The sequence below is a fragment of the Micromys minutus genome (assembly GCF_963924665.1).
Source record: "Micromys minutus genome assembly, chromosome: 11".
Lineage (NCBI taxonomy): Eukaryota > Metazoa > Chordata > Mammalia > Rodentia > Muridae > Micromys > Micromys minutus.
The window spans coordinates 20,750,501-20,761,820 of NC_137980.1; the positions used below are offsets into that span (position 1 = coordinate 20,750,501).

The following is an 11,320-nucleotide window of genomic DNA, read 5'->3' on the forward strand; positions in this document are numbered from 1 at the left end:
AATTGTGCTGTTCTCAATGACAGGTCGAAGGTTTGGTTAGCAACAGACTTTAGATTCTGAATTTAAGATTCTGAATTTAAATTTTTTAGATTTGGGGGTTAAAGGTGCAAATGTCCCAAACCCTAAATCTCCAAAATCCAAAAATTTTCTGGTCTCAAACATTTTAGATAAGGAATACTCAGCCCATAGCACAGTCTTGCTTGGAAAACTTACTGACTCCACAGGAGGCACCGCCACCTTGGAGGGCCCTGCACAGCCCGGAAGGGACAGTCCTCACATTAACCCACTCTGTGGCTGGCTAATGCAAAGGATGCTGTATATGCAGAAGCCAGTCAGTCCCCAAACCCAGCACTGAGCGCTGCACTGGCCTTACTAGCTGGGTGAGCCACTCTTCAAGCCAGTGACAGCAAGAAGGAGGGGGACAGGGCCTATCAGGTTAACAGGGAAATTTAGAGAGATTTCTCTTTCTAGTCTCCAAGAGTAGTCCAAGCTAGGCCTTTAGGCTAGAAAGAGTTAATTCTTCTGCAGTTTTATCTCCAACCTTTTCATTTTGCAATACACATTTGTCATCATAGGGAGGCAATCCAAATATGAAAATGTGTACAATGAAAGTCACATGTGTATAAAAGAAAAAAAAAAGTCTTAGAAAACAGAAAGCCAGAACGACCTACAGAGGAGTTGACAGAAACTTGGCATTTACTTGTTGAAACAAACACACTAGTTGGCAAAGGGCACTTATCTTCTATGAGATGGTTACAGAGATTTGTGAGACATAAAAATAAAATACAATAGTGACCGGAGCAAACACCTCAAGCTGTCCCTAGCCTTTAGCAAGTTACTTGCTGATGGTCCCTAGATAATCCACCCACCCCAATCTCCACCCACCTCATCCACCATCTTTTCTGTTTTTTATGAACACACTCAGTTCTCTGCAGAAAAGCTACAGTGGAGGGTCACTGAACTGGATGGACATTAATCTATTCTCAAATTCAAAAGGAAAAGGCGGGGGGAGGTGCCATGCCCAAATTACCAAATTAAGAGTGAGTCCCGAGGGCATTTACGTTCTGCACAAATGGCTTTGACTCTCAGTGCGCATGGGTACTGGAATCTGATCTAGTCACGTAAGAGACTCCAACCTTCTGCCTGATTCTGTCAATGCCAATGAGAACTCAGAGGAGAGAAGCATATAGCCAGGAAATCTTGATTCCACATAAGATTCAAATGATAGTCAAGAAATAAAATGTAGCATCATTTCAATGGCAACTCTTTTGAGAGACACACCTGGGTTTGGAGCATTCAGGAGCCAGAAACTGCTCTATTGTGCCCAAGTGGAACCAGATGGGAGAAATGCAGAGCTCACGAAGGAGGAAGAGATGAATCTGTATAAACCATCGTCGAAGCCCAGAGACGTGGGCAGAGCACATCCTCAGGGACAGAACAACTTTATACATGACCAATGTTTGTATCCTTACCTTTGATTCTCTAATTCTGAAAGAAAGGCTGTTTCCACAGCGGCTTAGAACATCAGGTTCTTCCCTCATACTAAGGAGCTGAAAGACATCTTTTGTGTCTGAAACACCATGCGTCTTTTTTTTTTTCTTTCTAGAGAAGGGAGTCGGAGGATCATAGGAACACCCAATCTACTCAGAGCTTTGAGTAAAATTAAAGTTGAAGTAGTCTATAATTCCTTGAGGTCAGAGTACATTGAAACCAAAAGGGAAAATAACCTGGACTTTAGCCTCTCATAAGAACCCACACCATAAATAACCCACATGGTGATCACTTAAATTATACTTTTTTCAGGTTGTGACTGCTGGCTAAAGCCATTGACTCAAACAAATACAAAGAACCTTCTGGCAACGAGAGGAGATTTTTTTCTTTACATGCCAGGCAAAGCTCTCCCAGCCAATGGTCTCTTTCCTCATCCTGTCAGGATGCCTGAACAGAAGAAGCCTCACCTGGAACTTCAGGAGAGAATCGTGCAGAGTGTCGAGATACGAAAAGTTTGAGTTCTTGGTCCAAGTTGCACTCGATCAGGTTTGTGTCCCATGATCGGATCCCTGTGGGGGTAAAAGGAAAAAGGTTAGCAGGCTTCCCATGAGTCATCTCAGAGTGGTTTGGAAAGCATCCCATGAATGCTTCTCAGCCCTTTTTCTGGAGGGTTCCTTGGCTAGCAGTGGATGCCCACAAATGGAAAAGGGAAGGCCCTTCCACTGGGACCCAAGCGAGGGAGAATAACTGTGAGACTGAAGTTCTGCCTCTCAGAAAATATAAATGCAGCAGGGCTAGAGTTATTAGGAAATGGCAGACTCGAGGGAGGAAGGGAGACACAGAAGATGACAGTTCAGACTACCAATAACTCCTTCAGGCTCCACTACTAAGTGGCCAGTGTCAGATGCAGGTGAGATGGGCAGCTGCCATTCAAGCTTTGGTCTCTGCTTTCCAAAGGATGCTCTTGCAGTGTGCATGTGTGATTTCTCCCATTTACTTGTTTTCGACCTTGGTTTCTTAATCTTCCGCCCCACCCATATCAATCCCAAATTGTGTGATCTTTGATAAGCAGGTGGAACTCAAGGTTTGGACTAGGAGTCCTATCAGTCATTTATTTTTAGTTATCTTGTCAGGGAGTGCTTTTCATTCTCAATTGTTGAGTTATACTGATTTTTTTTTTTAATCCAGGAGAACTTGTTATACTTGATAAAACTCTGGTAGTTTGGGAGTGGGCATGAGCTCCTCTGTATTAGCCTGGAAGGAGCAATCAAGGGTCAGAGTAACGGACAGTCAGAATCAGAATGATTATGGTTTCCTCTTCGGTTTCTTCTTTACTCTGCCCTCCCTCTCCTCAACCCAAAGGGGATGTCTCAGAGGGGGCACAGAGAACATCAAGTTCTAAGAACTCTGCACAGAAGCCAGGAAAGCTGTAAGCCACAGAAGCCTAGACAACATCTGTGTGTGTTCACATGTATGTATCTAGAACCAAAAGGCCAGTGATCCACTCATCGAATGATTGATTAGTATTTGAGCCATCAGTATAGAGGGTTTACATGGCAGTGCATGAAACCCACCTCTTAATGCATGCCTTCGTGATGCATACCTCCACTTGCCACCATTATGTTCTTGTCTTAGAGCTAATCATGTGCATTGTACATAATAAATATGTATAACACCTATCTGAATTATATGCAACATCTCGATTGAAGATATATTAGCTATAGATCTTTTAAAAGATTGTAGAGCTTAGTTCACTATACATTTAAAGATATCTTCAAATTCATTTTCTCTCATTTTTATTATTTATTTATTTATTTTTGAGACAAGGTCTTACTACAATGACCAAACCAGCCTAGAACTTGTTCTAACTTGTTCAGGTGGCCTTGAAATTGTAACTCTGATGCCTGGGTGTATAGATTGGTGGACAAAGAACCTTTTCCATCGGAGGAACCTTCTCAAACAGCTGTGTGCCCCTGAGACTGAGGGAGAATTTCTCATAGGGGTATCGGGAAAAATTCAGATAAGAAAGAGTTAACATTCCTAAGGAGAGGCTAAATTATAAGGGGAAATTTTATGAGTCTCCCTGGAAACATTAAATGGCCTCAGTTTGCATTTGTGCTAATGGAATATTTAAATTTTAACAAGAAAGGCATGCTAAGAGTTTGTGGGTCCTTTTAGTGGAGAAATGATAAATGGCTTCTTTTTGTTCCCCACAGAGCTTGACAGGTTGAGAGGTCTGAATTCATTAGAATATTTCACTTCAACATATACACTCTATACCAGCCTTGTGCGCAAAGCCATTGATGTCGGAGTGGCTTAATCGGAACTGCGGACAGAGCTCCATTTTGTCTTCTGGCTTGTCAAGCCATGTCAATAAGTTAATAATAAGGCCTATGTATTTCAATTAAATTCATACTATTTTTCACCTTTGTTCTGAGTAACGCCTAAATGACTGCATTTTTTGAATGACTTGGTCTGGGGTTAGGCACCCACTCCCTCTTGCCTAAGTGTTTGTCATTCCCCCTTGTCCCCCTTGTCACGACGCCAGTGGGGAACCGTTCATTTTATATCCATTTGTGTCTTTTTACATTTATAATTTGACAATAGAAAAATGGTCAATTAAAAAAAAGATCCATTGAGTTGATTTTTTTTTTTTTAAATCAGACCAGTAGACAGTTGGTAAAAATAACTTCCGGTGTGTAAACTGCCAATAAAAGAAAAAAAATTCAAGGTTTTCTCTTTCTAAGAGAGCAATTTCCAGTCAAAATATTTTTCAGGGATGTACAGTTGGTGCTGTAGTTTACAAAACAAAGAAAAGATAGACTCCCTGGCTACTGTAGTTGGGGATGAGCACCTCGGAGCCTTATTGGCTTTAGAAATGAAACACTTAGTAAGGAGTTGGTCCCTTATGCTGGATATGACTAGTAACGACAGGCATTCTCAATGAAGACTGCCTTTGACTGTCTCCATAGCTCCCCTTTATGCCTAACTGGAGCCAAAGCTGGAGGCTCTGATTTTGATAAACCCTTTCTGTATTCTCCCTCTGGACTCTGCAGCCAGAGAGGGGATACCTGGGTGGCATTAAGAGTTTTTGAAACAGATTCTGAAGCAGGGAAAACATGCTATATTCTTCACCCTCCCCCCTTTTTCCCCCCTGACTATCCTGTATTTCTTAGAGCAAGCTCTTGATTGAGGCTTTGATTTTTGTCCTTACTGGATTACCCAGGGGCTAACAACTAGAGCAGCTGGGGGTAGTAAATCTGTGAGTTTCAAATACCTGGCTAGGTTCGAGGAGCATCGGGCACTAGAGAATGCTCCGGGCTGCTCCGGGATCCTGGCTCCGCTCTGGGAGGCAAACACTGGCCTATGTTTATCCCAGTTGGACAGGAGACATCAGACGTCCTTCCATTTCTCTCACCCCATGTGGTAGCGATGCACAAAGAAGCTGGTGTGCATGTGGTTTTTAACAGAGGGAGAAGAAGGGGAAGGGCATTCTGGAGCTAGTCGGGAGTGAGGAAGGAAGATACAGCCTCATGTCTTGTGTCTTCCTGCTGGGTTATGCGAAGCTTACCCTAATCTTGTAGGAACCTTTGGCTTAATAAAACTAAAAAGTGCCTCTTCTCTACTGGATGAGAACTGCTCATTTCTAACAGAAGCAGCAGACCAAAGAGAGGAAAATGAATGGACCACACCGTGCACACTGATGTTCTGACATTCCACGCACGTCACAGCTACTTGGGCCTTTGACAAGTTATTTTCCTCAATGGGTCCAATTTCATTGTGTCCTTTAAGAGGCGGGTTTTTGAGTGTTTCTTGTAAATACCTGAATGGTCAGCCTATAATCCTATGATTCTGTTTGATAAACGACACCAGGAGGTAACTTGAACCCAGGATAGAAGCATAAACTAGAGAAGCAGCTAAACAGAAAAAGCTAAGAGGTGTTTCAGAGAAAGGAGTTCCCAGCTTTCCTTTGACCTAACCTTTGGTTTGCTTTTCTCTTTACAAAGCCAGTAATTTGATGTCTGTTACATATTCGTATGTAATACAAACGACATCTTACATGGACAGCACGGCATTTCAAAGCATTGGCAATTAAAAAAAAAAGATTTAAGTCTTAGATAACATCTTAGAATAGAAGCAAATAGTTATCTGTAAGAATGTGTTTCCAAATCTAAAAGTTAGAAATTACTTTTTAAAGCAAGCCTTAGGGAAGACTTAGAATAAAGCATTGGTTTAATGACCTTCCATTTGAGGACTGACTAGCTTGTCTTTCAGCTAGGTTCACAGAGCCCCTAGTGCTAACACCAATTAGGCAGCACAAGCAAAAATCCATCTGCCTCCTGACTTTGGAAGTGTGAAGGCGAATATAATAAATGTCACACATTCTAGCATCTCTTTGACTCCTACCTTATATGGTTTTCACTTGTTTTGCTCCTTGCTAGGGAAAAAAAAATGAAAATTAAATCCCAAAGCCTTTCTTCATTTTCTTGCCTACAATTTTGGATAGAACATATGGAGCTAAGGCATCAGACTATTACCATGTAACCAGCTTAACTCCACACCTAAAGACCCAAGGCGATGGGCATTACACTTATCTATCTTCTCACAAGCACATCTTGCTTGTTCCCCATGTCACCCAGAGGGACAGTTGCCTTCTAATCATAATTGGAAGCATCGGACTGATGCATAACACTTGTTAGTGGCTTGGTTTCTTTAAAAAGGATGGCACAAACTGATGAACGCTCATGTATCATGCTTTAAATTTCAGTTTAATAGGTATTGTATAGATCCTAGGTATTAAAATATACCCAGATGCCAGCACTGTGCCAAGAGTAAGGATACCAGGCCACCTTCACATTGAGGATAATTAGGGAGGGGCAAATGAATCAGTTGGTGGTGGCCACTGTAGTTTGGAATCAAGCCCTGTATAACTACATCAGTTTAGCTGGATTAGTGCAAGTGGGCACCATTGTTTGACGCTCTGGAGGAGAAATGACAAACCCTGACTGTGCTTTTGAAACACAACCGAGCAAATTAGAGTGACCGTTTTTCTTCCTTGGTCTCAAGAAGCACTCAGCATCCACACTGGGGCGTTTCGGGCCTGTCGATTTGCTGCATTAGCTACCATCTCTGTTCGGTGGTCTAGATTTCTTTCTTTCTTTATTGCCTTTCCAGGGTGCTCTGGGTAATCAATCAGATGGCAAATATGCCAGACTCCAGGGTCTCCAGTGCCTCGGTTTGGATGGGAAAGGAAGAGGAAATAAGAAAGGTTAACAGATAGAGAGGCTGTTTTCCCAGCCCTCAGGGAGCTCACAGAGTTTGAGCCCCGGGGAGCAACTTCTTACTTCACACAGCATCGCCTGCAGGCACCAGCAACAATAGCTGTGGCACCATAGTGACCTCTGGAGGAGGTCCAGCTGAGATCTGCCTGCTGAAGCAGCAGTGTGCCAAGGAAACAGACTGCCCACCCTGTTGCTAAGTCATCTCAGACTGTCTGAAAAGCTGGGGACTCAGTTTTCACTTAGTCTTGAAAACCTGGGCAGTGCGAGCTGCATTGGAGACCCTGGGGCCTAGGAGAGCACACTCTAGAGGATTAGCAACATCTGTTACTACCCTGGAGGAAATGGCTCTGCTCACACACTTGGTTGATTCTTAAGAAGATCGATATAACCATTTCAGAAATTCACGCAAAAGAGAGAGAGAGAGAGAGAAAGAAAAAAAAAAGATCAAATTAGGGAATTAAAAAGCAGAAAAGCATAGTGATTGCAAAATGAACATGAGGGTTGGTGGGTGGGGTGACTTCTGGGATTCTAGTAAAGGACAACACAGGTTTGCTCACTTCCTGAAAATTCTGTGGACGGTTCCTTTACGGTTTGTGCTTTGTTTCCTCTCTTGTGAATACTTTCTCCTTCCTTCCCTCCTTCCTTCCTTCCTTCCTTCCCTCCTAGTGTTAAGAAGACAAATATGGATTTTTAGGGCTAAATGCTAATAAAGCCAGGATGTACATCACAGAACTCCTTGGCTGCATCTATTTTCTCCTCTAAGAGAAAGGGGCTGAGTAAACCCTGGAATGGAACACATAAGGAATGATCAAACCCAGTAACAAAGCAGGAAGATAAATGTGGTCCCAGGTGATGGCTGAGCCGCCTCCCTGCACCAAGAGGTGCCTACAAGTGGACCGCTGTCCAAAGACAAGGTCGGAAAAGTGCCTGCAGAATTAGTAATGTTAGCCTGCTCGCATTCACATCTAGACCAGGTCACGGAAGTAGTGACACTGCGGTACCCGTCCTCCGGTCACTGCTTTGCTCTGTGACCTTGAGTCTGTCCCTCATTCTTCCTCCCTCGCATCCGTCCACAACCTCTAAAAATGGGCGTGATGATTCTTTTCCTGACACCACAATGGGTGAATCTGAAAATTCTGGAAATGAAAAAGTACTTCTTAATGGATTATTTCCCAGAAATAAAAAGTAAAAAAACGACTTAAAAACACCTAGCCATTAATTCCCACAATAGCCACGCCCAGTGTCGGTACTTGTGAGTTTTTCCAAGGAGGAAAAATGTGCAAATAAACTAAGTTTGAGAAACAGATCAAAAAGCCCATAGTCTGAAAATGATTACTGAGCGTTCAGAAAAAGCATTTCACTTCGGAAATCTCTAATTGTTGATATTCCCTTAATTCCCTGGAAGAAAAATCACGACTGGCTTTCTGCTCTTTCTTTTTTTTCTTTTTTTTTTTTTTTTCCCCGTTTAAGCTGAAAGGGAAAATCCGTGCTTTAAAGTTAAACAAAAGAACCGGGTCTGCAACTCCAGTCCCCACCCTGAAGCCTTTTGTTCTGGGGACAAGTGGCCATTTCCAAATGCAGAGGCAGGTGACAATCTTTTGTTTATTTATTTATTCATCTAAACCAAAATCATTTCATCCATCTTTTATTGGTGAGAGAGGGAGAGGGAAAGGAGGGCTGCGTGAACGCCCTTTGTCCGCCTCGGGCTGCCGTAGAGACCGCAGTGCGGACTGCACCACGCCCACCAGCCGGTGTCTCCTGGCAGAAACGTTTCAGCACCACCCCAAGAGAATAGAGCGCTCAGGCTGGAGCTGTACCCGGACCAGGGGAATTCTGCCAGGGATGAAGTGAAGGGAGGGATGCCGAGGTGGGCGGAATAAGGCAGAGGCTAGAGCTGGGTGGGGTGGGGTGGGGTGGGAGCGCAACAAACCCGCTCACAGCCAAAGGTGGGCGCAAGGGCTCGGGCAGAGCGAGCTCCGTGCCAGCCGGGGGCGCCGCAGTGCGGGGGCAGGTGTGGCTGACCGACGCGGGCACTGCGGCAGGCCCGGTGAGGCTGAAGGGCGGGCCGATCGTTGCCAGTCCCCAAGACTGTGCCCTCCCGGACCCTCCCAGCCCCGCCCAGGGCTCCCCGGGAACCGCTATTCCGCTACCGCAGAGCCCGTTCCTGGTGCGCGCAGCAGCCCTGGAGCTGGCCCTACACTGCCACCCCTCCTCCCATTCAAGCTATGGCTCCTGAAGCTGAGACTTTTCAAAGAAGCCCATCCCCGCAACCTTTGGTCCCATTGTCCTTTCTGAAAGCTGCAGCTAGGACCTCAGGGGCAGGAGCGAGGCCGGGCTTCGTCTAGAAACACAGTGCAGACGGGTTCCATGCCTGTACCCTCGGGGGCTGGGGGAGGGGGGACCGGGCGTGGCCCTAGGACTAGCCTAGTCATTCCCAGGAAAGAAAGGATCGGGAAGTTTTAAGTCAGAAAAGATATTCTCCATTCTCATAGGGGTGTGTGTGTGTGTGTGTGTGTGTGTGTGTGTCCGGGACGAGGACGAGGACGAGGAGCACGAGGTGACTATGATAAAGACGATTCCCATGTGGGCCTTCGCACATGGTATTTTGACCCCAGGATTTCGGGTAAGGGGAGGTGGGTCCTAGCCTTTGGCTAGGGTGAGAGCAGAGCTTAAGAGGTTTTGCTAGGTTCACCCCACCCTTTCTCCGCCTGTGGTTGCGGTTTTATTATGGCCTCCGCTCCGCTGACACCTGCATTTCACCGTGCAGGAGAGGAGGCGAACAAATCGGCGGTGGCCACGGACCCAGCCAGGTGACCCATCCCTCAGGGTTAGTATAAAGATCCCTCTATCTGGGTCTCAAATAGAATAATTTAGAAATCATATCAGAAAAGGAGTCCAGATGAAGTGTGGGAGGTGGCCCGGAGAGGCGTGGGTGCGGGGCGTGCGGGAGAACAAGGTGGCCGTCGCGCCCTGGGTGGGGTCGTGTTGGCGCGTCTCCCCACTCGCGCCCCTGGGGGGCCTCGGGACGGCTTACCCAGCTCGATGTTGCCGATGGCACGCCTCAGGTGCTCTTCGGTCACCGTCTCGCCGACCACCACCAGCAAGTAGAACTTGCTGTCTAGGAAGCGGTGCGACAGGCTGGGCGAGGTGGACGCCGCCGGGTTGCCGATGCTGCCCGATGGCTCCGGCTCGGTGGCTTCCACCACCACGGTCGCCATCCTGCCGGCTCTGATAAAGCCTGGGAGAAGTGTTCCTCTCCCGCCGCTCCTCTGCTCTGCGGCAGGAGAAAGGATTATCTCCGAAGGTGCTGTCTCAGCTCCGCCCCCTGCGTCCCCCCTCCTCCCGGCGCGCGTCGCCTCCCCTCCGCCCTCTCCGTGCGCGGAAGAGAGGAACGGGGAGTGAGAGGCCGGGGAGGCGGTGCCGTTTATATGGAGACTAGGCTAGGAGCCTGGGAGGAAGAGGAGGAGGAAAGGACCACCCGGCACGTCCTCGTGGTGGCTGCCTCCACTCCTCCAGCCCTTAGCCTAGGGCTGATGTCATCTGCAGCAAATCATTTCGCCGGCGGCCCGGAAGCTGGAAGGACGAGGTGTGTGGACAATGGTCTGGGCAGGGCCAGGAGCCAGGCTCTGGTGGACCCAAAGAACTCTGCTGCAGCCCCAAGGGGGATCTGCACCACCACTCTTACATACACCCGCCTACCTTGCCCCAAAGCATCAACTTGGCTGTACCGGGGAGTGGGGATGACTTCCTGTTTCGAGCCGGAGTATGTCCTGATTCTGATTGCACATCTTCAGGCCTGTGCCTGTGCCTGTGCCCCATCCACGTGAAGTCAGAATTTGAGTAGCTTTGGCAGTCACAGTAGACGCTGGGTTGGGGGTACCCCACCCAAGAACACAAACCTGTCTTTTTGACCTTGTAGATATAGAAAGGCCTATTTGTCCATTAAAAACAAAAAACAAAAAAAAACAGGAATATTTATCTCCTTCGCTTAAAAGAGACTTTGCAAGAACTAAGCCTAATTTGTTCAGACTTTGGAGTCTAGTCTGGAAGGAGTAAGGCTGAAAAAAGAACTGGCCTTTGGTGCTCATGGGAAATGAATGAGAAGAGGCAGACATATTATGCTAGATACAGATTTCTTTTCTTAATATGCTGAACAGATACCATCAGGCGTAACAAAGAATAGAGCAGACACTGTCTCTGCCCAGCAGGACTACAGTGACTATAATGTGCTTTTCAGTTCCTTGGGGAATACACAAGCAAAATCATTTTGTGTGACAATGGTGCCTTTTAAGATACATGTAGCTTTGGGAGTTCTTATTGCCTTTGTCTATATTTAGAAGAATCCATAATAATGTTTCTAAAGGCCTTCGTAAACATTCATTTCTCACAAATCTAATGAATACATTTCTGTATTAAGGCAGAAGAGGAGGGCAAACACTTCATCATCATAAAAACTGGGGATTGTTTTAGGGGAGAAAAATAGCCCTCAATCTTCATCTAATATAACTAATATTAGAGCATATACTAGTTTTAATTTATACTAAATG

General features: G+C 46.0%; 1 protein-coding gene across 1 annotated transcript in view; it reads right to left on the reverse strand.

Moving 5' to 3' along the window:
• Window positions 1-10,021, reverse strand: part of MAP1B (microtubule associated protein 1B) — an 86,327-nt gene extending 76,306 nt beyond the window's left edge. The window contains exons 1-2 of the mRNA XM_080925014.1: window positions 9,808-10,021; window positions 1,959-2,060 (exon numbers count right to left, since the gene is read on the reverse strand). Coding sequence (XP_080781140.1) covers window positions 1,959-2,060; window positions 9,808-9,991 — 286 coding nt within the window. The 5' untranslated portion in view covers window positions 9,992-10,021. The remainder of the gene's footprint in view (window positions 1-1,958; window positions 2,061-9,807) is intronic.
• Between the last annotated feature and the right edge of the window lie 1,299 nt (window positions 10,022-11,320).